The sequence below is a fragment of the Mustela lutreola genome, chromosome 6 (assembly GCF_030435805.1).
Source record: "Mustela lutreola isolate mMusLut2 chromosome 6, mMusLut2.pri, whole genome shotgun sequence".
Classification (NCBI taxonomy): Eukaryota; Metazoa; Chordata; class Mammalia; order Carnivora; family Mustelidae; genus Mustela; species Mustela lutreola.
Window position 1 is genome coordinate 143,688,760 of NC_081295.1, and position 26,484 is coordinate 143,715,243.

The following is a 26,484-nucleotide window of genomic DNA, read 5'->3' on the forward strand; positions in this document are numbered from 1 at the left end:
ACTGTGTGGATTTGTTTTAGTGGTATCAGAATGGATATAAGATAATCAGTTGTTCAGAACTTACGCTTAAAAGAAATGGTTACTGAGACAGTAAAAAAATACTTCTGAAGCATATCCAGAAGCTAACCACATTCCTTCCCCAAAGTAAACTTCAGGATCCTAGAGACCATGCAAGAGAAGAATTACTGTTTGAGAACCGTCTGATTTACCTTTCTGGAAATCATTTTATTTTGGACTATGGAACTTTCTGAGAGAACATGGTTACGAAACTGTTGTGCGATTCGAGCTCAGGAGGGAGGGACTGTTTTGACTCTCTTGTTACTATGTGAGCGCTGGAATTTTGCAACCAGAAGGCTCCACAACAGTTGGGAACGACAGTTGTATGAGTAGCAAGCAGAAGACAAATGTGTGTGTCCTGTTACTCCTGCTCTGAACACTACACACCACGACTGTGCCAAGACAAGATTTCCTGCTTGCATCAATATTTTTTATAATTACCAAACCTCCTGTGCATAATCCATTAATAGCAAAAAAAAAAAAAAAATTCTTACAAATAATATCTATGCCGTCTTTAGGTTAGAGAGCCATCTGGTTTGCTGGTATTCACTATGCACACACACACACACACACACACACAGAGCCTTATTTAGACGCCTTATTATAATCCTTGTTACATATCCAATTATCTACTATAAATCAAGCTCTACCTCCTCTTGCAGAAATTAAAATAGCTGAAATTTAAAAAGCACTCAAAACATGTTAAAGTTTGCCATGAACTGTTACTGTCCTGTCATTAGTGGCTTACTCTTGTCTCTCATTCCCTTGCTTATGTCTTACTTGTGTGTATAATTATTAGTTTCATTATCCTTAGCCTCCATACATTTCATTCTGTCTATTGCTCTTTTTCCAATTTGTCCCAATTTTGACTTTGGCTCTAGATTCCTGGGTTCCTTTATATCGATACCCATAGACATTTTGGCATAACAGGAACCACCACGAAAACAAGAGCCCGGGAAACTCAAAATCGTAAATCAAACCATGAGCTTTTGTAAGCAGAAAATTAAATGGAACCGTGTAGAATAGTATGGGCAGTGAGTTTAGGGAAGGAAAAAATGATGAGTTGTAGTGTGGTTTACCAGCAGCAATTTCGTTGCACCATTTCATTCAATGAACAGACATCCAGAAAGAACTTCTTAGAACCCAACAAGGTTTTTAAAAAGCCAGGAGCTGGTGAGTTTGGGACCTGGTCAGGTCTGGGGTAACAGAGACATTAGCGTGGGATGCAAACATTGGGAGTCAAGCTGTGTTTGGAGAGAGAGAGCACTTAAAAGCTGAGGGAGGTAGAGTTGTGGGGTTGGCAGTTTATTTTCAGAAAGGAAAGGCTCAGATAACTGGTGATTTAGAAGGGAAACCTGAAATGCTTTTAATGCTCTGTGGAATCCTGTCCTGGAGCTGGTCCATACACCTAGTGGCCCCCTGTGCTGATGCTGCAATTTCATAATTAGAGATATGATTCCTATTACAATGAAAAAAATGCTAGAGGTGATACATATTATATACAATATGCATATATAAATATGATGTAATATATATGTGTATAAATACACATATATACATATATAAACTTGAATTACAAAATACATGTAGGAAAATATAAAGTATATTTTTGTGGTATGCCCCACCAGCTCGCCTTGCAGATGAGCGAGCAAAGGAAAGATTCAGTGGGAGGCAGGGTGGCCGCGAGGTTCAGGATGTGATCTTTGCTGCAGATGACGGCCAGGCTCCTTATGAGGCCACTCCCGGTCTTCCCTTGGACATGTTATTTAACCTCTTGAAGGCCAAGTTCCTTTGCAACATGTGGATAACAACAGTACTTGTATAAGAGGCTATTGTTATCATTTTTTTAAAGATTTTATTTATTTTTGTGAAAGAGAGCAAGCAAGAATGGGGGGAGAGGCAGAGGGAGAAGCTGGTTACACGCAGAGCAGGGTCCCCGTGAGGGACTCGATCCCAGGACCCCGGGGATCATGACCTGAGCTGAAGGCAGATGCTTCACTGACTGAGCCACCCAGGCACCAGAAGGTTATTGTTATTTTAAATAAATTTTACTTTGGAATATTTTAGACTTACAGAACACAGGCAAAGATTATACAGAGAACTGCCGTACACCCTCACCCATTTTCCCTCCACTGTTAACATGTTACATGACCATGATCTGTTTGTCAAAACTGAGAGTACATTTACTCTTAACTCTAGACCTTATTTGGAGGCCGCCAAGGTTTTCCTTTGATATTCTCTCGCTATCCCCAGGATTCCATCCTGGGCACCATTTTACACCTAGTTAACATGTCTCCCCCATCTCCAGAGACTTAATTTCAAGACTTGAAAGGTAATAAACGTTTAAGCACACTTGGCAGAGTGCAGGAAATGCAATAAGAATTGGTCAACATTTATGTGTGTTGCAGGTTTTTTTTTTTTTTTAAAGGTTTTATTTTTATTTATTTGACAGAGAAATCACAAGTAGGCAGAGAGGCAGGCAGAGAGAAAAGGGGAAGCAGGCTCCCCACGGAGTAGAGAACCTGATGTGGGGCTCAATCCCAGGACCCTAAGATCATGACCTGAGCCGAAGGCAGAGGCTTAACCCACTGAGCCACCCAGGCACCCCTTGTGTGTTGCTGTTTTAACAAGGTGACAGGAATCATCAAGTGCTTTGGAGATACCAATTTATGGGGCACCTGGGGGGGCTCAGTTTAGCATCCAATTCTTGATTTTGGCTCAGGTCATAATCTCATGGGTCATAAGACTGAGTCCCACTGGTCTGGTCAGGCTCCGTGCTCACTGGGGAGTCTGCTTGAAGATTCCCTCTCCTTCTGCCTCTCCCCACTCTCTCTCTCTCTCAAATAAATAAATAAATCTAAGAAAAAATACTAACTCATCATCCTCATGATTTTATGATGATGTCAATTACACCCACTTTACAGATGAGTAAACTGAGGCACAGGAAGGTCAAATAAATTGTCCAAGATCATGATTCTGGCAGAGCCAGGATCCAGTCTAGGCTTCTAATCACCAGGTCATCCTTGTCTGTGAATGTTTATTACATGTTCTTATTAGTAGTAGATTCTGGAACTGGTGAATTTCTCCAGGGCAGTAGGGGTATTACTAAGAAATTATTTCCCAACCCCATTTCTCATAAGAAAAGTGCCTGATTTTTAACCCTCTTTAATTCCACAATTATAGCAACCCAGAAAGAAAAGGTATGGAATGGTGTATTGCATTAGCCAGGAGTGCTCCTTGAATAGCTTCTCCTATAGGTCGCTTTTTGTTAAACCCTTGCTCTGCCATATTTTTCTTAACTTCAGAATTAAAATTTTAAACACACCTACCTTTCTCTCTTTCTCGATCTCCCTCCTTTCCTTCCTTCCTTTCAACATAAAAATGCTCAAGCCATGAATCCTCAATCAAACCTGTACCAAAGAAGAAACACTTTTTAACAAATCTGGGGATGAAAATTAAGAGCAGGAGAAAGGAGTGGAGTGGCTCTGGTGGGTGAGAATCCGGGAAGGATATGCAAGAAGGACTGGGGTGCAGAAGGAGCAAGGGTTGACCGGAGGTGTGCCTTCAACCTCTGCCAAGACTCAGCTTGACTGTGTTGTACAGACACAGGGCCCCTTTATCTTTCTATTTCCCAGTCTACAAAATAAGCCGATCCCTTTTAATTGTACTATATGACATTGAGTCCGGAAATACAAACATTCCAGGTCATTTGAATGAAAATGTCAAAGTAAGAAAACAGTAAAGTTGGCATGGGAACCTTGATAACCAAAATGAAAGACGAGCTGGACTCAGTCTACGACAAAGCTCTTAGCGTAGAGCCATCTTGAGAGAGGGTCCTGCCACCAATAAAGCAAGATCTGAAAGTAACGAGTGGGATTGCTCTCGGATGGAAAGGAGTTATACTTTTCTCATTCATTTGTTCAACAAATATTGATTGCATCACTGGTCCAGGTGCTGGGGATTCAGTGAGGGAACAAATCAAGCCCCCTTCACTCATGGCCCTCCTATTCTACTGGAGAATTGAGAGATAATAGACAAGGAAATCAACAAGATAATTCCAGAATGCTGGATGTTATAAAGGAAATGAATGGAGTGATGAGATGGAGAGTGTGGGGTGGAGAAAGGGATCTCTACAGTTTAGATAGGCTAAGACAGAGAATGCTTGATTTATAGAAGTTCAGCCTGTGAACCCAATGGGGAAGATGAGACCCTTAAATCCTTTGGCTATCAATAAGATGGCTTTATTTACAATGCAATAAATGTGTATACCAAAATGGTTTTCAACAGGAGACTTAAAACTGTTTTACTAGACATGTTAAAAAAGTAGAGTATCCTACTATGTTTTCCTTTCTTTCTTTCTTTCTTTCTTTTTTTTTTTTAAGATTTTATTTATTTTTTGACAGACAGAGACCACAAGTAGGCAGAGAGGTAGGCAGAGAGAGGAAGGGAAGCAGACTCCCCACCGAGCAGAGAGCACACGAGGGGCTCGATCCCAACACCCTGGGATCATAACCTGAGCCAAAGGCAGAGGCTTTAACCCACTGAGCCACCCAGCTGCCCCTACTACTATGTTGTAAGAGTTATTTAGGCGTCATTCTTCCTGGAAAGTGGAGACAAGCATGAAGGCCTTTGGCTCTCTGCGGCTATGATAAAATCAAGCACGCCCCAGTTGGGTCTCCCCTTGGACAGAGGAGGCTGCAGTCTACTTCTGAGGTTTTCCAATCCCCGATTTTCCAGGCAGCGGCATTAGTAAAACAGTAGCGAGAGTTATAATAGTAGCTAACGTTCACTGAGCAATTTGTTAGTTCCAGGCTTTACATCCAGTGTTTCACTCAATCCCGTCTTCACCCCTATGAGGAAGGAACTAGAACTTGAAGAGATGAGCACAACTTTTCCCACAGTCACCAGTGTCCTCTCTGACTGGAACTTGGGCATGAACCCAAAGTCCATGTCACTTATTTCATCTTCAAGAAGTTGACAGGATGGCTTCCTAGGTTTGTATGGATTCACTCTGCATTTCCATGTAAGTCTGCTGTGGACTGAATTGTTCCTCCCCGCACACTCCAGATTCATACGTTAAAGCTTACTTTCAGTGTGACTATATTTGGAAATAGGGTCTTTGGGAGGCAATTAAGTTAAATGAAATCATAAGGGTGGGGCCCTGATCCCAGGATTAGGGTCTTTCTGAGATACTAGAAGGTTTGCTGGCTCTCTCCATGTACACACTCCCAAGAAATGCCACGTGAAGACACAGGGCTGAGGCAGCTGGCTGGCTAGCTATAAGCCAGGAAGAAAGCTCTCACCAGACGCCAAATCAGATCACCCCTTGATCTTGGACTTGGAGCTTCCAGATCTGGGAGGAAATAGGCTTCTAAGGTTTGAGTGGCTCCATCTACAGTGTTACGTATAGCAGTCCCTGCCGAACAATACAATGTCATAGATTACAGCACTTCCCTGTTTCCAGAGCATTCGATCATGGACAAAGTTGGACTGTTTTGATTTTAGATAAGGTCGAATGCCAGTGCCTTTTTCTAGTGCTCCCCGTGTGCCACTCATGGACACTGTCTATGAAGAATGATTTTAGGAACTCCAAGTCTCCCTTCCATCAGTTACTTCTAGCCTGCCTCCAGCCCGTCAGCAGATAGTATACCAGATAATACTCAATACACTCTTCTATTAGTTGGCATTGACTTAGGTGCTTTTAAATGAAGTTAGAGACCCAGGTTTCTTATTATAGCGTATCTTGTAAGGTTCATAGTATTGGCATAAATGTGAATGAAATCATCCTTCTTAAAAGTAGGGTGTGAGGCGCCTGGGTGGCTCATTGGGTTAAAGTTTCTGCCTTCGGTTCAGGTCATGGTCTTGGGGTCCTGGAGAGAGCCCCGCATTGGGCTCTCTGTTCAGCAGGGAGCCTGCTTTCTCCTCTCTCTCTGTCTGCCTCTCTCTGCCTACTTCTGATCTCTGTCTGTCAAATAAATAAATAAATCTTAAAAAAAAAAATGATGAACATTGGGGAGGGTATGTGCTATGGTGAGTGCTGTGAAATGTGCAAGCGTGATGATTCACAGACCTGTACCCTTGAAACAAATAATACATTATATGTTAATAATAATAATAATAATAATAATAATAAAAAGTAGACTCGGTTAAAATTAGTCATTGTCTCTTCTCCCCTTCAACCATCATACCAACAGGACTTCCCCATTTTCATCACACAATCCACAAGCTTCTCAAAACTTAAAAATATGGACTTTTTTTTTTTCATTTCTTTTTCTTCTTTCCCCAAAGATGTAGAGCATGGTAGAGCTATTGTAACTTTTTTCTCAAGCTATACTCTCCAAGCTTTAAGCCTCTCAGTATTCTCTGGGCTCCAAACACATACCTATCAGCTCTGTGGCTGTAGGGAGATTATTAGGCAATACTAAGCATCTTTCTCTTCATCTGCAGTATGGGTTTATAGTGGGGATTAAATGGAAAGGCTGACAAGTCATAAATTCTCAAAAACTGTCAATTATTTGCACCATCACTCTTGAGACCATTACCATTGCTGCTGCTACAAGTCTACTGCAGCAATTTCTGTCCATACAAATACTACTTTAGTACTTCTACTGGTAAAGATACTACAGTGACAGATCTGAACTCCATCAATGACCATGATTTTTCTTAAAAAGATCAGTCTCAGTATCACGTCCAAATTCCTTCCTAACCATGCCAGAGAAGGCTTTTCTGGGGTTATCTGTTGTCTCCCCATTCTGTCTTCATAGCTCATTACTAGGACAGTTGAGCTACAGTCTCTCATCTGCATAGTTATTAATAGCGTCCCTTTCTTTCTCAAAAGTGTACTGGTTTGGAGTCCATGTTTAGAGGGCCAGCCTAGTTGTTTCACGTTTGTTGTGACTTCCGGCTCTAGCCAGCAACACCATCACACACAGTTCACTTGCTCTAACCTTCAAGCTATTCCCCTTGCCTGGCATGAGATTCTCATACCATTGCCAAATCAAGAACGTTCTCTGCTTCAAAACGCTATCCAGAACTCACCTTCAGGATGGAACTTTCTCTGATAATCCTGCCTTCCACCCAACCCAGAAAGCTCTCAGCAAGCATGTAAATAACTCTGTATAACTTTAATTGGCTCCGTTTATAAGCTTCTTCTTGTATCTTTTTTCCCTCTAGGTATTTTTTTTTCTATGTGTTTATCCTGTCTCCATTAATTTATAAACTCCCAGAGGGCAAGGCTTGAACATAGGTTGGTGTTAGCATAAAGTGAATGAACAGTTAGAGCTGAATGGCAGACAGGACAAACCTTTTTGATTACTTTTCTGTTAAAAAGAGAGAGAGAGAGAGATAAGGAAAGAATGAATCCCAAACCATCCTTTGTTACTGCTTTGTTTGTGATGGTCTGAGACTGCTAATCTAATGTGAAAATATATCCAGTTTCTGCTAGTGTCCACTTAACTAAGATAAAATCAACAGTTACAACCTTTCCATAATGTGAGGGGGAGGGTGCGGGCATATTCTGATTTATAAAAATAGGCATGAAAGGCATGTTATTATGGAGATTCTTCTCTTCAGAGGTATATCCTTGTGGCTTCAAGGCTACAGGTTCATCTCAGAAGGGAAATACTATTTACTTTCAAAACAGATCTAAAAAGCAAACAAAGCCTCCGAAAACAGACAATGCCACCTTGTTCTAAGTTTGTGCTAAGAGGGGAGGGGAAATGAATCTGATTTAGAAGGCCTGTGTGTGTGTGTCTAACAGATGATACCACATGGTCCAGCTCTCCAGGATCTCTGGATTGGTGGATTGTTCATTTCGGTCCAGGTAACAAAGGACAGCCCGGGGCAAATGGTTCTTTCTCACTGCGGGGGGATGGGGGGGGGGGGAAGAAGTGGAAATCCTTTACCGTGACCACCTGCTTCCCTCTCTTCAAACCAGCACGTAAAGTGCCAAATATCTGTATATCATTCTCGGCCTAGAGCCCACGATATAAACCAACATAGGCGGAGCACCAGATAACATCAAAGCCCCAGGCAGGGGCCAGAAAGGGGGGGGGGGGGCAAGAGCAGCCGAGGGAATGAAGCGCCTCCCCCTAGCATTTCCTCTCACGCCCACTTCCAACCTAGGAGGCTTTTGGTTTCTGCTTTTGTTGTTTTTAAAATTAAAAGTTAAACCCAGGAAGCTTTGGATCAGACTTTTGCGTTGCAGTTCGGGTAAGTTTTCTCTCGGTTCTTTTGTCTGGCGTCTGGCTCGGCGGCAACCTGGGCGTGGGGGCAGAGTTGGCAGAGCGAGCTGGGGAAGGTTTTGTCGCCGAGGTCGCCCCGAGGAGGAGGGGATTCGGCCGGTGGCCGGGAAAGCCCGGCGCGCGCGGAGGGCGGAGGGCGGAGGGCGGAGGGGAGGGACGGGCGGCGGCGTGACCCGGCGGCCGGCAGGGAGGAACCTCCGGGATCTCCGCGTGGCGGCGGCGCTGCCGGGCCGCGCGCAGGGCGGAGGGCCGGGGCCGCGGGGCCGCGCCAGGGGGGAGCCCGAGCGGGGCCGGGCCGGGCGGCCGCGTGGGAACCGGGGCTAGGGACACGCGGACGGCGCTGGCGGCTCGGAGCCCGGTGGTCGCGCCGGGACGGCCGGGCCCCGCCACGAAGCCCCAGGGTGGACTAGTGTTTTCCCCAAACTTCTGAGCAACGAAAATGTGTACAGAGCCCTGCCATGACACTGCCCTTACTTGAACGCTGCGCCCCGAGGGGGGCTCCAAAGCGTTCACAGGGCCGATAAGGATGCAGCTAGAGCGAAAAAGGGCCCTGGGAACCCCCTTCTTCTCCCCACCCCCCAGTATGGACACCTCCCCCATTGTTAACAGAATTTTTGACAGTTCAAACTGCTGTTCACTATTCACATTTATCTTATGGTTTAAAAAAAAAAAAAATATATATATATATATAAATATATATATATATATATATATAAATATATATATATAATCTTCCCCCACATTCCGATAGCATTTGAGAAACTGTATTTAATTTGCCACAAAACAAGTCGAAACTAGCTACTTTACCGGTTATCTGGATTTCCTTGCGTTCTCATAAATAGGAAGTTAGACCTGCAGGCAGAATTAAGGAAAAGAAATTGCGTTTAGGAAATTCGAAACTAGGAAATAGGAAACTGTTCCGTGCTGCATATATTTCAAATGAAAGTTTAATATTGATTTGCCACTCAAGAAAGTTACGTTGTGAGTCGTCTACTTAAGAAAAAAACTCTAACAAGCTGAAATGGCAAAATTATCTATTATAACTCCAAATTGCATGCTTAATCTGTTAGAAAGCTCACAACAATGCCGAATCCCATATAAACATTGTGTTCACAGTGTGCATTTGCTCTGTTCATCAACCACTGGGGTAAAGATATATTCATTCAGTTAGCATTTTGATTTAGCAAGTGACACCAGGCAGACTTAATCATTATCAAACTACCTTAATCTTTATCCTCCAACAGATTAGATATACTTGAACATTTAAATGAGTGTTTACTGTTTTTCAAAAGCCCAGTTGGGAAGTTATGTTACATACTTTTTGTGATTGCAATCCATTAAATAATATTTACTTTTACAAAAGCCAGATGATTACATCACATTGAAAATTTAAAGATTGCATTATTTCATTGACAGGTTGAAAGTAAAGTATATGATAAACAACATCATTTTCAAATTTAGGCAGTTCTTGGGTGATCTTTGCTCTTATGACCAAAGTTAGTTTTTAATAGGTATATTCCCCCCACCCCTTTTCCTGACTTTTCTTTTGGTTACAAGCTCTCCTTTATTGAGTATTACATTTTTAATCATTCCCATTTTGGTGCATTAAGCTTTTCTTAGCTCAGTGAGCTAGAGGTAGGATTTTCTCAGGGTAATTTTCAGGGTCAACCGTAGCAGGAAAAGCCTAGATGTCTTTATGGAAGCCCCAGGGAACAAAACAATTCAAGTTTGCACAGATGGCCCGCGTAGTGGGTGTACGGTCGTTTAGCATTTTTATTCCTTAAAAGGGGAAAGCAGTTTGGTTTAATCTGAGAAATTCTTCTGCATCAAATTTTTTGTTTTGCTTTATTCCTCCCAAGTTCAACGTGGCTCCTTAAACCAGTCACTTTTGCCTGCTTCTTTAGGTGTACATGTGTGAATTTCTGAGCCCCCGATTTCGAACATTCTTTAGTAGTTCTAACCCTAAAACCTTCGTTACCCTAGTCCAGCCCCTTCTGATTTATTTCCATAGATCACCACTCCTTGCTTCCTCTACTGCTTTCTAGCAGCAAGGGTCAAACTCTGGTTTATGATAATTACTCCTTCTTCCCCCTTTCTCTTCTCCTCGGCGCCCTAGGAGCCAGGTCCGCTGCCCAGCCCCGCACCTCCTTTTCCGACCCCAAAGACCCCTCCCCTCCCTGCCCCAAGCTGTCAGGCGGACAGGCAAGGGTTAACGCGCTCGCAGCCCTGGCTCTGGGAATCACCAGCGGGCTTTGGAGCGGCCTCTGGAATAACCTTGGCTTCCCTCAGTCTTTTAATAGAACATCCGCCACCAAGAAGTGGTTTCAGTTCAGGGTTAATAATATGTCCCCTTCCACCCTCCAAACCAACACCCCGCCCCCCTCCCAGGTTTTTTTTTTTAAGTTGTTTTTCAAAGTTAATGAGTTTCAAGTTTCACAATGACTTTCCCCTTCCCTCAACGCGTTGCTGAGGAAACCCCCTTGGGGTCCCCCCCCCCCCGTCGCCCTCCCTTCTCCTTTACCCTCCCCCATTCGGCCCGGGCGGGGGGCGGGACTGGGAGACCCCATGACGTCACCGGCCCGGCCCACATCCTGCTTTAGAAAGTAAAGAGACGGTAAAGAGAAACTACCGCCCCGCCCGTCCCCGCCCCTCTTCCCGGACCAACCGCCCCCAACTGCGCGACCCGGCCAGGCCTTCCCCGGGCCGCGTGACCGGGTGGGCCCGCCCCTCCGCCCCCGCCGGGCGCCAGTCCCCGAGCCAGCGCGACCCCGGGCTCCCGCCCCTCGCGTCCCTAACCCCGCCCCTCCCCCCTCGGGCCGCGCCACCGCCTCCTCCCGCCCCCCACTCTTGTCCCTGCGGCGGCCGGGCGGGGCGGAGCCGCGGGGCGGGCAGCGGAGGGGGAGGCGCGGCCCGGGGTCCGCCCCACGGGGGACACCCGGGGCTCCGGGCTCCACGCGAGCCCCGACCGGGGCACTCAACCCGTCCCCACCCTGAGCCGCGGTGCCGGCCGCGCCTGTCCACTTGGGCCTCCGAGCCGGCGGCGGCGAACCCCCCCGCCCCTCCCCCGCCGAGCCCCCGCTGGGGGACGCCCCCTCCCCCGCCCGCGCAGCGCAGCTCGCGGCCTCCCCGCCTCCCGCCCCCGGGGATCCCCTGCCGCCCCGCCCACCCGCGGGAAAGCCTCGGACCTTCGCCCTCCCTCCCCCGCGCCGCTCGGCCCGCGCTCCTCCCGTCGCCCCTAAAGACGCTAAACGTGCCCTACTCTGCCCCGGGGAGAGGTAAAGCCCGCGCCCGCCCTCCGCGTCCCGGGCCCCACGGTCCCGGGGGCCGCTCGCCCCGCCTTGCCGCCCGGCCCCCCGCCGCCCCCTCCCCGGCGGCGGCGGTCATGCCGCGGCCCGGGGCGCCGGCGAGCGCGGCCGCCTCCCCCGCCCGGCGCCTGCGGCCCCCGCCCGCGCGCCCCGCACTTCCCCCCCGCCCCCCGGCCGGCTCCCCTGTTTAATATTTCAGCGCTGGGTGGTGTGAGTGCCAGTCGCCGGCCTCTAGTGTGGCTGCTGCTGGGGCGGCGGCGGCGGCGGCGGCGGGGAGGGGGACGGAGCCTGGGGGCCGGGAGCAGCAGCGGGAGGAGGCGATGTTTGTGTTTGGGGTTGTCAAGTGAAGGAGGGATCCCGGGCGCCGCCGCCGCCGCCGCCGCCACCACCGCGCGGGGGTCGCGGAGATTCCGAGCTGCGGCCGCCGCCATCAGCAGCGCAGCTCCTGGGCCGGCTGCAGCGGCAGCGGCTCCGCCGGGCGTCCTGGCAGCAGGTTCGGCGCGGGCTCCGCGGCGGGGGCGCTGCAGCTGGGAGGGCGGCAGGGGGGAGGGTACCGGGGAGGAGGGCAGGACCAGTTCCCCCTCCGCGGGCGGGGGGCGTGCGGGCGCGCGTGTGTGTGTGTGTGTGTGCGTGTGTGTGCAACCGCCGACCTTGCAGAGGGGATGGCTGCGTGCGGGAGACACTTGCCACTTCTGGGCGCCCTCGCCGCGCGCGAGCGGCCCGAGCTGCGGTCTTGCGAGGCGAGCAGGTACGGAGGGACCCAGCCTCCCCACCCGCGTTCCAGCCGCAGACGCATTTTGCAAGAGGGTGGGGGGTGAGGGAGACCAGGCCTCGGCTTCCCAACCTCCCGGCTTTGTGGCTTTCTTTTCCTTTCGTTCTTTGCTCTAAGTGCCTGTTTACTCCCAGCCACCTGGGTAGTTTCTTTCCGGGTTGGGAGTACGCGCCAGCAGCAGTTGAGAAGCGGGCGGTGGGTTTGGGCGCGGGTCGGCTCCGGCTCGCCTTGGGGTCGGGCTGGGGAAGGAGTTGCTGCTGGAGAGGGGAGGGGGCGGTGGCGGAGCCGGCGGCGAGGAGGAGTCTCAGGGCTGCCGCGCTCGCCTCATCCCGTCCTCCTCCTCCTCCTCATGCTCTCCGCATCCACTCCGGGCTCCTTCCTGAGCTGGCACTTCCATTCCCCCTCCTCCTGGCATGCGAAGCGCTTTGTTCAGTGCAGCGTTGCAGAGGGGTTTTCCCAGGCTCCGCCCTCCACATTCATTCATGTTTTTTCTCCTTGCAACTGTCTTTACGCTTTTTGATCGTGTCATGTTTTTGCCCCATGTAGTATTTATTTTTTTCCTGTAAAGGAAAGGTTTATTACTCGTCCTAGTCGCTCTAGTGCCGCTGTCTTTGCATGTACTCACTTCCCCCCACAAGGATTTAAACATGGGATGGACAGCTAGGGACAGTGGGTAGGCAGGGAGCGGGGTAGCAGGGAGCTGTTACTGATTGGGAATTTGCGTATTTTATATTTATGCTCTCGATACGGGATCACGTGATTATATTACATTCGGAGTTTACGCTTTAAAAACTTCCAAATATCGTGACCATTTAAAAGCTTTAAGTTTAACAAGGAATGTTAAATACAATTTATTTGGCCCTAATGTCTCCGAATTCTCTATTGAATCAAGCTTCGTGAATCGGAGGGTGGATGTCTTTAATGCAGGGAGTTGAGGAACCATGTCTTATAGATCACTTAGTATGGTCCTAGATAAAGTATATAGTATTTGGCCATCGTATTTCTTATTCTTCTCTGTGCAGTTAAAAAAATTGCAAATAATTTTGTGCAGTGCCCACATATAGCCTTATTAGGGGTAAAATACTGAAGTACTAATTGTAACCTTTACTTTTGTTTCTTCTTTGTTATAATGAAATCATAAATTTCTAAAACCTTTACAGGAATATCAGATCTAGCCTTTCCCATATAGGCTTTCTTAAGGAGAATTAATATTTGAGTAGTTTTGTGTGCCAGGCAGTGGACATCCACATTGTTTAGTTTAGACCTTACAACAGTCCTGTGAGGTGGATAATATTTCCTAGTTTCACACTTGGGAAATCTGATCTTCAGAGAGGTTAAGTACCTTAACCAGGCCACACAGTAAGGGGGTAGAGCCTGGCTTTGTATCCAGTACAGTTTGACACCAAAATATATAGTCATGACTTGGGCTCTACAGCCTCTTGACCCTATTCCATGGAATACCTATTATCTCTGCTGAGGAAGTGAGCACTGAGACTGAGTCATGTGTGCCACATTGTTTAGATGCTGACCATGGGCAGGTTAGTCAACCTCTCCCCAACTCATCTTCTTATCTGGAAAGTAGGTAAATGAGAGCTATCTAACCAGTTATTATTAAGACCGAATTAGGTAATGTGTAGAAAGTACAGAGGCACCCTGCAGGGGCTCAGTAAGTATTCTCTTATTTCTTCTACAGTACTGGGTATGACATGTTTTAAACAAAGCATTGCTACCCATTGTTGTGCTTTGCTTAGTGGTGAAACATAATTTCCCCCTTAATATCATCAGCTTTATTCCAGGAAATCAGAACTAAAGTTTTAGCTCTAGGATCTGTGACGATCTTATGGAAGAGGAGACAGGTGGCTGATTTGGGAAGAGGGATAATCAGGTTTTGAATTACTATTGTTTTGGCATATTGCATTTCCGGTCATTGTGTTTAGGATGTATAAGTCAGGACAGAACAGGTGATGCTGCAGTAACAAAACAATTCCCAACCCTCAGCCACTTAAAACAACAAAGGTCTCTTTCTTGTTTACGCTGGGTCATCATGGTAGGTTAGCAAGAGCACAGCTCTGTGTTGCAACACTCATTGTCTGGAAGAGTGCCTGTCCCACTGCAAAGGGAACAGAGAGCGCCGGAGGATTTTGCTTTGCTAACTAAATGGTATAGTCTGGAAATGGTGCATGCCTCCTCCACTCATAGGTCATTAGCCAGAACTGGTCACACATTGTAGCTAAACACAGAGAAGCATAAAGTACAGTCCTGGCACAAGCCTAGAAGAAAATACTAGAAAAATTGGGGAGCAGTTCCAATAGCAACCACATGTATTAACTGAATTAATTCAGTAAAATAAGATGAATGAGACATGGTTCTTGTTCCCAAAGAGCTTGATGAACCAGGAGCCACATTACATGTAGCATAGCCCTTTTATAGTCTCATGCTATACTTTAATTGTATCCTGTGATATCACTGTAAAACACCATGGAGTGAATCTTTTCACTCTTCTTTGATAAAAGTACAGTGATTTTTTTGTTTTCTTAGTGAGAAAGCCCAGAGAGTAGCAAAATGAGATATCCTACACTTAATTAAAAGTTAGTAAGTAAGTTTTTGCAAGTGTCTCTGGCTTGGTTATCTTCCATTGGGTTTAGGTGAGTGCTGGACTCTAACCATGACTTTTGAAGTGTATTTTTCCTTTGAAGGTAATAAAGTGTGATTTTTTTTTTCTTTTTTAGCACATGAATTAATTGATGGATGTTGAGTTTAATGGAGCTACCTTTTCGTGACCTGCTCTTCCTACAGTTTCTAAGAAGAAAAAGGGGCCCCTGAATCAAAGAAGATGCCTCGAACTAAACAGATTCATCCCAGAAATCTAAGAGGTAAGGATCTGCATGAAACAGAAATAAGGTTTACGGGAAATCCTACAGTAAAGTACTTCTTGGGTAACAGGAATGGCAGCTTGCTGAGTGTTGACCCTGGTCTGCAGGGAGCCCGCAGAGGGCTCCGTTTTCCTTGTTCACTTCCAGTCTTCTGCACAATTCCCGTCTCTCAGAAAATGTTTCATAAATATTTGTTGAATGAATGAATCACATTTGACAAAATTATAGCGCCTTCCCAACCATTATTGTGAGTGTGAAAGTGAGAGATTTACTTTCTCTTAACGGAGACAGCTTTTGCCTGGAGGAATCTGAAATGAGTAGCTGGATGTTCTTTACCAATATGATTTTTTAACCCCTCCCCCATACTACTTTTGAGATTTATTTCTGTACGACTGCATATGTTAGATTATCAAGAAGTGAAGAGAGTTGTAGTTGACATTAACTTAGGCCATTATTTGCAGAACTCGGGGCAACATGACCTGTTTTTCATAAGGAAGCAATCAGTCAAAATTACACATGCTATGTACATTTCATGCAAAGATGGAAAATGCGTGTTGCTCCTTTACGGTGAAGAGAGATTTTAATTTTAGGAGAGTAAGCTTATTTTAGTTAATTGTTTTGAAAGAAGTATGTTATTCTAATGTGTTGTATCAACTGGGAGGAACAATTATCTTTCATATTCCATTTTAGTAGATAAGGGTTATAGGAGTGCGAAACAAGGAACCGTTACAGCAAATATAAACCCCAACAGGGTTGAAATAGCTTATGACGTATTTACTATTACAGAAAAAAATTTTCAGGCACCTGCAAGGTAAAAGAAAATAAGGATCAAACAGATTAATTGGGAGATGTTCCTTTGTGAAATAAGTTTGACCAGTCACTGTGGGATGATCATTGGAAACATGGTCAATTTTGTGACCTCCTTGAATCTGGAATGGTGTGTTTCCTATCTGGAAGAGTACTGGAACGCTCTACTGGCCTAGGTGGCTGCCTCGGACCAAGTTCAAATTGATGATGATGATAGGTGGCTGCCTCGGACCAAGTTCAAATTGATGGTACCAGTGTTCAATGAGGTGAGGATTTAGATAGAGAACGTGAAGTCTTGTGTGCTGAAGTCTGATTTTCCTGAGTCCTACAGATAATTTTAGGAGTTGACCATGTATTTGTCTGTCTTTCTCACTAGAACTTGAGCTCCCACAAGTAGTTACTTTCTCTTATTTACTCTTAGAGGCAAAGCCTTCACACTCGAGGTACCAGCTGAGGTTGACATCTGGAGTCCTGGGCCCCGCTTCTCTAATTCATCTGTCTAAAGAGGGTACACCAAGGTAGACTTGGGCTGGTAGTCGCCTTAGCCCAGCACAGGTCCTGGCGGCTAATAGGAGCCCAGATATTTGTTGAAATGAGTATGTGATGGATCTTAAAGTATTATTCATTAGGTGATAAATAGTAAACATTTTTCGTATTTAAAACGTATACAGGTGTACCTTGGAGGTATAGTGGGTTCTATTCCCGAACACTGCCATAAACCAAATATCATGATAGAGTGAATCAAATGAATTTTTGGGTTTCTCAGTTAATATAAAGGTTATGTTTACACTCTGCTGTGGACTCTGAAGTGTGCGATCGCATTGTTTTTTAAAATGTACATACTTGAATTAAAAAATACTTCCTGCTGGAAAAATTCTAGTCATCATCTGGGCTTTCAGCAGGTTGTAATCACTGATCACAGGTCATCGTAGCAAATACAACAACGAAAAAGCTTGAAGAATTGCGAGAATTACCAAAATGTGACACAGAGACATGAAGTGAGCAAGTGCTGTTGGACCTGCTAAACCCAGGGTTGCCAGAAACTCCTCCAATTTGTAAAAGACCGTGTCTGTAGAGCGCAACAAAACAGGGCACAATAAACAAGGTGTGCTTGTACTTTGTAATATTCTAGATCACACGGCCATCCAGAGAAATGCAGATGTTAGGCCACAGACTATCTTCCTTTCTGTACCTAATGTACAACCCACTGGGTAGTGGTTGAACTGTTCCTCTTGCACTGTTTGAGGAGGCAGGATAAAATGATCCTCAAGCCCAGACCATGAAAGAGCATGGGGTTGCGGAGGGGAGGAGGGTACACATGCGCCTTTGCCCGTGTCATAAGGGAGGAACAGGGGTATGGACCTTCCTCAGAGGCGGGACCTCATACTATGTCCTGACCGTGGTTGGGGGGCAGTTTGGTGTTGGGCGGCGTGGGAAGGGAAGAGAAGCAAAGGTACCATCTGAAGTGGGTTCTTAGGGCCGAGAAATTATGCACAAAACTGATAAGACAGGGTGAGTGCGTGTCATCCTGGGGTAGGAGCTTATGAAGTGACATGGGAAGTCCAAGCCAGTTGGAGTTCTTCATTACTAGAGCGTACACTGTTGTGTTCGGGGGGAGGAAGAGGTAGGAGACTGGGGTGAGACAATTAGAAATCAGGTCCTGGGGGCCCACCAAATCTGAGTCTAAATTTAATATGCACAGCTGAAACTTTGAATAGGAAAGCTGGCTTCTTTTCCGAAATTCAGATGTTTTTAAAGTTTTCTAAAAGAATTTGAAGGAAGTTCTGTTCTGGCCCCTCATTGGGAGTTTCAGAGCTGCTTCACTAAGGCAGTGATGACTCAGACACTGAAGAGTAGATCAGAGTAGATTACCACAGGACAAATGCAGAAGCCACCTCCTCAGTGGGACCTGCAGTCTGGGGTCCAGGGGTGGGGTGGGGGTGGGGTGCGGATGGACTGGGGGCTTGGGCAGCTCTTTGTAGGCGAGGCCGCGAATCTGAGCCAGTGAGCTTACTCAGCAGAGAGGGATGAGGGCGAGGTTGTTCTTGCCCGGGAAACCCCATTAAACAGAGGCACAAAGGCAAGAAAGTGCTAAAGGTGTAACACTTCTAGAATTTCCACTTCTCTTCTAAAAATGTATTTGAGGACTGTATCTTGGCACAGATTGGCAGATAAAGTAAGAAGATACGTTCTGAATTGCAATTCCTCTGTTATTCCTGAAGAAACTGATTTTGCTGGTTAAAAAAAAACAAAAAAAGTAAGTAAGTAAACATTAGCTAGTAAAATGAATTGTTTAGCATTTAGTTTGTGTCTCACTGTGACCGTTGAAATACCATCTTTTTTCGCCTTACCTGTCACCCGCTGCTTTGACTTACAGAAGACCTGACACATAAGTTAGCTATGAAGTGGGGAGAGAGGATCAGAAGACCAGAAAGCCAGTCACAGCCCACCTTGCTCTGGCAAGCACGTTGCTCGAACTACTTTAAGTGCATTGCTTCTTTCTAGGTGTCTGTCAAAAACAGTCTGTGAAATACTTGTCTTGTGTTTGGTCTTTAAGTCAGTAATAAAAGATATATACTTAAAACTCAGATTATATGTTCATTATGTTTTCATGGCAGTTTTAACTCTTAAAATATAAGTTTTCTTTGATTTATTCTTTTCTTCAGCTGGTGTTGGTATAGTCCTAAGGCTATGCAAAGCCGTAGGGTAATTCTATTCCAACTTTCTGGAATGTAAGTAAGTTTTATTTTGGGGAAAATATGTATACACTCATGTGTGTATTCATGTATTAAAGTATCATACAGGTCATATATGACTATACAAGATTTGTATGGGTTTAAATGAGGCCCGCACACAAGGCTCCTGTAGGTGGTGGAATTTACAGTTCTCTGATGTTACAGGTTCTTTAGAGAAAAGTATGAGAACAGATATGTTAAGGGTAAGATATGGATTTGGGACGAAACTGAGACAGAGTTAGAACGATGGGAATCTGTACAGATTGTAGGAGTGGGGTTTGTTGAATTCTAGTGTCTACCCTTGGCCCGATAAGCCAGATAGAACCTTTGTCTTTGGTGCTTGTCTGCATGAAGCAGATGGGGAGAGTTTAGCACTGACCTAGCCTTTTTTTTTTTTTTTTTAAGATTTTATTTATTTATTTTAGAGAGAGCTAGAGAGTTGGGGGAGGAGCAGAGAGAGAGTGGCAAGCAGACTCCACGTGGAGCACAGAGCCGGACGCAGGACCCCGAGATCATGACCTGAGCTGAAATCAAGAGTTGGACGCTTAACCGACTGAGCTACCCAGGAGCCCCTCCTGACTGGCTTATCCTTGGTGAGGGTGAATGAGAATTTCTGAAGAGCTTGAGGGAAACACTTGGTGTTCAAAAGCAAGGCTTTTTATCTTGTGGTAGGTTCCCTGGAGTGGGGCTCGTGGCCACTCTGTAGCCGACTCTGGAGCTGGGGCTCCCATGTGTGGTCTTGATGAATGTCCCGGCCAGGCAGGGCCCCCCTCACCAGCATTCATCCATTTCTGATCAGCCGTCTCCCCCGTCTTCCCTGGCTTTTGCCTGGACTCCGGTAATCCTGATACAGGAGACAGGGACTTGCTGGGGTTCCATGTCAGTCCTCTTAAGAGAAAGGGCGGTTTTTCTCTTATGCCGGTCATCGTTGTGAATGTGTTTTCAAAACTTTGGGGAAGAAAGAACATTTTTTAAGTTGAGTTTGGGCTTCAGAGTTTCAAAGACTGATGTATTTAAAGTACAAGATTGGAAGTCAGTGTAGAAAATACCAAGTGTTAACCTTTTGCAAAACGGTGAATTTTTTTTTAACCTTTAGCAAAACATATTTGGGGAATTTCGGTGTGGCTGTTTTTCATTTTTATTGGTTGAGTGTGTTTGGCTCTGACCACACTGCTTTATTATAATGTGAGAAGTAAAGGGTGAGGTCCACACGTGGGGTCTCTGGCTGCCCATCATCTTGGAAGGTGAAGTCCAAGGTCCTGAGTATGGCTCGGACACAATTGGGCCTTCTCGTTCTCCTGTGTATCTGGTGAATAATCTGACATTTCAAGAGCTCAGCATCTAGACCCATTTTAGTGCTTGTTCTTCTTTCTGGGAAGTATTTCTTTCCCCTTCTCATTTCCACTCTGTTTTCTTATTCTGCGCAGGAGTTGTCTCTGCCGAAGCAGATTTCTCTGCATTTTTGAGCCCCTCCCCATTTCCTACCTTCTCCCCTGCCGCTGTGCCCCCCAGCGTACATGGTGGACCTCCACTCCCTCTGTCTCCAGGTTCCTTCCCGTGCTTCTAATACTGCGTCGTCGTCATTCTGTAGATCTTCCTAGCCGGGTATGACTTGCATGTCATATGAGCGTGTTTTAGTCACCCATCCGTGTTCAACAAAAACGTATTTGCATTAGCTATTTAGCAAACAAGACAGTTAAAGACGATTCGTGCTCTCCAAATGTGTATACACTTCTGAACCTTGATGCGCAAATGCTTCTTGTGATATTTGGTGGCCTCTGATTAAAAAAACCTGTTACAATGTGAAATTTTCATCGCCTGAACCAAGTTGTTATTTATTAACTTTTGTTTTATATTCGTTTTTGTTCTGGGAGTCCTCAAGTTTATCTCTTTGGTACATTTAATTAACGTAATGGGTAAAGTGTCTGGCCTCAGGTTATCACCGGCTAGCTATGTGGCCTTGGGCAAGCAGCAAGTGTCAGTTCCTCCTCTGCAAAGCAGGGAGAGTGTGTAAAGATTAGGTAACACCGCAACATTTAGCACGATGCCTGACACCAGGTGAACACTCAGCATCACTTTCTCTAAAAAACTGGTTTGTGCCGAACTCTTGGGTTGCATGTGCTTTGCAAACAGAGGCCACCCAGGAGGGGTGTGATGTTGCTCCAGTGTGCGCGGCGTGAGTCAGCCATACGTCTTACGGTCCTGGTGGTCCAGGGCTGGGGATGTGGAAGAGAGCCATCGCTGTAGGAAAGAGTTTGGGAAGTACAGTTATCACCCAGAGTGCTGCCTCCTCAGTTCGTGCCTCAGCACAGATTCAAACCTTACCTCGTGTTTTGAATCTAGTTCTCGGGAAACTGATTGTCAAGTCTTCCGCTCTGTTGTAATGGAACTGCTTTTAGAAGCCTTCCACGTTCACAATCTCCTAGGATGGAGGTGAGGCACTGTAACCCACACTTGGTTTATGTTCTAAGACGGCACCGCTCTCCGTCCCCTGTGCCCCCGTCTCGTGTGGGACCTTGGAAACCCAGTGGGTTTTCAGGAATAATCTGATGAATGTGAATATTTTAATTTGCTAGCAGTGCGGGGACCCACTCCAGTGACTTCTCGTATCAGTCACCTGTCATGAAGAAAATCTCGTGTTTTCTTGTTATGTGGGGATGGTCTTATTGGGCTTGTAAGTAGATTAAGTTTAATTTTGATGATTTTTATTTGTTTAATTTTTACTTTTGTGTATTTTTTTAAGCTTTTATTTGAGAGAGAGAGAGAGAGTGAGCAAGAGAGAAGGAGCAGGGGAGGGGCAGAGGAAGAAGAAGAAGCCGACTCCCCACTGAGCAGGGTGCCCGACCTGGGACTTGATCCTGCAACTGCGGGTTCACTGTCTGAGCCAAAGGCAGATGCTTAATCTTAAGCCACCCGGGGGCCCCTAATTTTGATGATTTTTAGATGGAATTCCAGGTGTTCATGCACATTGTTTTTCACGTTTGAATGTTAAGTCAGCAGTTCTATGTAGACAGCCTTAAGATTTGAGAAATCAGAAGTCTTGTAGGGTAAACAACCCATGGCTTAGAAACAATTTTTTTTGGTAGATGATTGCAGCTAGGAAGGAAATACGTAAATAGCTTAAGTCACAGTTACTTTTTTGATGATAAAGGTAAGAAAGGTATTGAAGCTATTAGCAGCTGTCATTTAAGCGGCTGTTAGTTTGTCCAACTGGGATAAAAGTAGGAGAGTAGATTTCATAAAGCAAGCCTCCCATTTGTTTTCAGATCATTATTTTTCAGCTCATATTGAGAGCATATTTGCTGCTTTCGGAATGCTTATTAACATTAACCAAATGCATTTTTCTATTTAAAAGCAAATAAAAAGTGTAATAATAAAATTAATCAGAGTAATGGTTTTATTTTAGAACATATTTGCACAAAATATGTTCTGATGAGCTATAATTTTATCTTATCATAGAATTGGAAAATACATAATGTATATAAAATCTCCTATTATATCCATACACGTATTTTGAGCGCCACATTTAGAATCTGCGCCCCAAATAAATTTGAACATGTCTGGGACAAAGTTGGTTCTTGTGTTATCTGAAAAAATACTTTAGGAATAAATCAAATGCCTTATCTTTTCATTCCTATATTTGTTATTTTAAAACATATTAACAGAACTCTTTTGCATATTAATAATGTGCCAAAATTACAAATAGTGCTCAGGTATTCTTAGAAAGCCCTTGATATTTGTAATGTCAGCCACCAAACACTGCACGGCAAAACCTTGTAACCAATTAGTGTCCTTTCTTCTCAGCACTCAAGTCTTTCTTCAGAAGGAAGTTCTTGTTGACTATTAGGCTTTTATTTTGGGGCTTTTATTTGGGGTAGCATTGCATTAATTTGGACTTTTTAAAAAATAAATTTAAATAATCTTTACACCCAGTGTAGGTCTCAAACTTAAAGCCCTGAGATGCTGCTCTACCACCTGAGCCAGCCACGCAGGACTCTTTTTTTTTTTAAAGATTGTATCTTAATTTGAGAAAGAATTGGCAGGGCAGGGGCGGGGGTTGGCAGGGAATGTCAGAAGGAAAGGGACAAGTAAACTCCCCACTGAGCAGGGAGCCCAATGCAGGGCTTAAACCCAGGACCCCGGGATCATGACCTGAGCCGAAGGCAGACGCTTGACTGACCAAATCACCCAGGCACCCCCAGTCATGACTTTTTAAAATAAACTTAAAATATAAGGTTCTTAGAAATTTTCTAGGATGAATTTTGTTCTAGAAAATATTCTAGGGCCGTGCTGCCATGTTAAAGTACTTGAAACAAAAAAAATACAGTGATCATTAACTAGTTGGCTGTTAAGTAAGTAACTAGAAGAGCCATCCTTTAAGTGTGAAGTGGACCCGTAGTAAGTAGTCTAAGAGTTATTCCTGCCTAATTGATGCCAAGCTGGATTTTTATGGTACTTGGGTATTTATGTACATTGATATTTCTGTGTGCCTGTATGGTTAGAGCCTGAATTTACTCAAACATCCTTATTGCTTTGCATTTGGGAGTGTGGTTATATGTGCTTATTTCCCAATTCTTTAAAAGAGGGCGCCTGGGTGACTCAGTGGGTTAAGCCTCTGCCTTCAGCTCAGGTCATGATCTCGGGCGGGGAGCCTGCTTCCCCCTCTCTCTCTGCCTGCTTCTCTGCCTGCTTGTGATATCCCTCTCTCTATGTCAAATAAATAAAATCTTAAAAAAAAAAATTCGCTAGGGAAGAAAAGGACCATCAGCATGTAATTGCTTACTATTGCAGTATTCAGATAGAAATTAAGCATGCAACTGGGGTAAATGAGCTGGTCTGATACATAGCACAGGGACCTGGGACGTGGTATTGACCGGTGCCAGGTGTGTGTCCGGGAGTTTTCAGTCTTGCTGGCTTCTCATATGCCTCTCCAGGAGGATCCTGCAAATTCTACAGCTGGGAAGGACAGCCCTTGGAAGACAGTGCATCTTCCTCATTTTCCAGTTGAGAAAATTGGCCAGAGAAGTGTAAGTGAATCAATTTGAGCAGCTTGTTTGTATCTTATTGGAGATTTGTGGAGGGGTGTTTGGAACTTTTTTCTTTTAAATCATACTGCTTCCCCTAGTTATGTTTCATTGTGGGCTGGTGGCAAGAGGGATGTTGTGTTTTATCATTTTTAGGCTAAAAAGAGCTCATCTGTCCACAGGTCTGTGTGCTAGGCTCCATTCAGCGTGCTTTTCATATCTGTGTTCATGTAATCCTTCCAGCTGAGTGAGACAGGACTGTTGCCTCCGTGATGTAGACATGGGGAGGAAGCACAGAGAAGTTGCTGGCCATCCAGGGCCCCACAGCCAGGAGTCTCCAACGCCTTTCCTCTTCTTGACTGTCATGCTTATACTGGCCCGTGTTGATAGCAGAGTTCTGTGGTTAGTCCAAGCTGACAGATGCTCTCCATCCCAGTTACAAAATAAAGTTGTCTAGCACTGCAGGTAGAGCCGAGGTCACTCAGAAGATCAGAACTTGAAGGACTTTTCTTTTCCCCCTTTATGTCTAATTGGCTAAATTCATTTCCGAGCTGTGGATGTCTGTATTACTCCAAGCTGGGTTTGCTGTTTACAAACAGAAATTTCCAAGCTCTTCGAGAGAGAGAATGGGTATCCCGTCAAGGATGTTTGCTTACTTATTTACTTAGTAACATGGAGTTGGAAGTAGAGATATCTTGCTTGAAATGGGAAATGGCAGTGTTTATTTTTTATAATTAATTTTTTATTTTAAAGATTTATCTTTGAAATGTAGTTGACATACAATGTTATATTACTTTCAGGTGCTCAACATAGCGATTTGACAGTTCTAGACATAGCTGTGTTCAGCCTTGATAAGTGTAATCCCCGTCTGTCACCAGACAACGTTATTACGGTATTGTTGCCCATATTTTCTATGCTATACTTTCCATCTCTGTGACTTCTTTTTTTTTCTTTTTTAAAGATTTTATTTTTATTTATTTATTTGACAGATAGAGGTCACAAGTAGGCAGAGAGGCAGGCAGAGAGAGAAGGATAAGCAGGCTCCCTGCTGAGCAGAGAGCCCGATGCGGGGCTCGATCCCAGGACCCTGGGATCATGACCTGAGCCGAAGGCAGAGGCTTTAACCCACTGAGCCACCCAGGCGCCCCTCTGTGACTTCTTTTATAACTGGAAACTTGTGCCTCTTAATCCTCTTCACCTGTTTTGCCCATCCCCCCATGCACCTCCCCTCTGGCGACCACCAGTTTGTTCTCTGTGTTTATGGATTAGTTTCTGCTTTTTATTTGTTTTGTTGTTTAGATTCCACGTATAAGTGAAATCATACGGTATTTGTCTTTTTGTATCTAATTTCACTCCAGCATGATACACTCCAAATCAATCCATGTTGTTATAAATGGCAAGATTTCATTCTTTTTTTTATGGTTGAGTAATATTCTGTTGTATATGTATATCATATCTTTATTCTTCTGTGAGTGGACACTTGGATTGCTTTCATATCTTGGCTATTGTAAATAATCCTGCAACAAACACAGGGGTATCTGTATCTTTTCGAATTACTGTTTTTGTTTTCTTTGGGTAAGTACCCAGTAGTGAATTACTGGATCATATGGTATTTCTGTTTTTAAGAAGAATGGCAGTATTTAAATGGAAGGCTCAACCTAACAGTTGAAATTTTAGACATAAATGCTTGAAAGCTATTTCTGGGAAAAACCAATGTGAAAATATTAAAATTCTAAGTAAAATATAGATGAAAACATTTTCTAATTTTTCCTCATGAGTAAGTAGAGAAGAATATAGAAAAAGTGTACTAGTTTAGATGTGTTTGGACTCTTCTAGATTGTAGATGTATCCGAAGGGCAAATGAAAGAATGAAAGGGCGATTTTATCTGTTTTCCTTTTAATTCCACAGTCAGGATGCTTAGAAATAAAACCCTCACACCTAGCCTCCTGAGGGCTTTCCATCTCATGTCTCCAAATGTATGAAAAAGATCTAAGGGCAGTATAAAGCGACAAATGTAAGATTAATATGGAACATTGCAGCTCTCAAAGGGAAAATGAAGCAAAAACAAACTGGTTGAGATAAATCAATCAGAAAATACTTCTTAAAGGAGTTAACTTTTTTCTGAATTAACACCTGAATGAAGCAGAGATTTGAGATGAGCTTTTAAAGAAAGGAAGGATAGATCAGTAGAGAAAATAAGTTGTTTTGAGACTTTTCCGGAAGATAGAATGGGGAGAAAATCATACAGGAGTGGTTGTTGGTCTCGGTTGCTTGATTAGAGTGGATTTCTCAATGAGCTTAAAACTTTAAGGAAGAAAAATAAAGGAAACTTTGTAGATTTGACACGTGTAATTTATATTTACAATAATTATAAAATCACCAAGTTGAGTTGTCTAGTAAGTTGAGTGTTTATAAAAGGTCAGAGGCTAGAGGCTACCTTAACAGTACTTTGAAATTTAAAGATTTATTTACTTATTTTGAGAGAGTGCATGCATGCACGGCTGGGAGGGGCAGAAGGAGAGGGACAGAGAATCCGAAGCAGACTCCGAGCCAAGCATGGAGCCTGACGTGGGGCTGGATCTCATGATCCAGGTAGCGAGATCACTACCTGAGCCGTGACCAAGAGTCAGAGGCTTAACCGACTACCCCACCCAGGTGCCCTAATAC

At 44.7% G+C, this 26,484-nt stretch overlaps 2 protein-coding genes across 5 annotated transcripts in view; both read left to right on the forward strand.

Moving 5' to 3' along the window:
* The first annotated feature begins 9,732 nt into the window (after window positions 1-9,732).
* On the forward strand, window positions 9,733-11,796 carry LOC131834727 (basic proline-rich protein-like). The gene is made up of 2 exons (XM_059179363.1): window positions 9,733-9,796; window positions 10,901-11,796. The coding sequence occupies exons 1-2, from the start codon at window positions 9,733-9,735 to the stop codon at window positions 11,794-11,796; spliced, it is 960 nt and encodes a 319-aa protein (XP_059035346.1).
* HIVEP1 (HIVEP zinc finger 1) overlaps window positions 11,190-26,484 on the forward strand; it is a 140,806-nt gene continuing 125,511 nt past the window's right edge. For 2 of the 4 annotated variants that reach the window (XM_059179257.1, XM_059179260.1), the window contains exons 1-2: window positions 11,190-11,575; window positions 15,107-15,250. In XM_059179257.1, coding sequence (XP_059035240.1) covers window positions 15,211-15,250 — 40 coding nt within the window. In that variant the 5' untranslated portion in view covers window positions 11,190-11,575; window positions 15,107-15,210. Of the gene's footprint in view, window positions 11,576-11,831; window positions 12,099-12,210; window positions 12,354-15,106; window positions 15,251-26,484 lie in introns of those variants that run through there. The other 2 variants (XM_059179258.1, XM_059179259.1) reach the window with 2 other exon arrangements.

What these genes read in the sequence shown, in the direction of transcription:
- LOC131834727 (XM_059179363.1), top strand. Translation starts at nt 9,733, where the DNA reads ATGATAAACAACATCATTTTCAAATTTAGGCAGTTCTTGGGTGATCTT. An exon ending in TCTTTGCTCTTATGACCAAA is followed by an intron (nt 9,797 to 10,900) that starts GTTAGTTTTTAA and finishes ATCCTGCTTTAG; the next exon opens with AAAGTAAAGAGACGGTAAAG.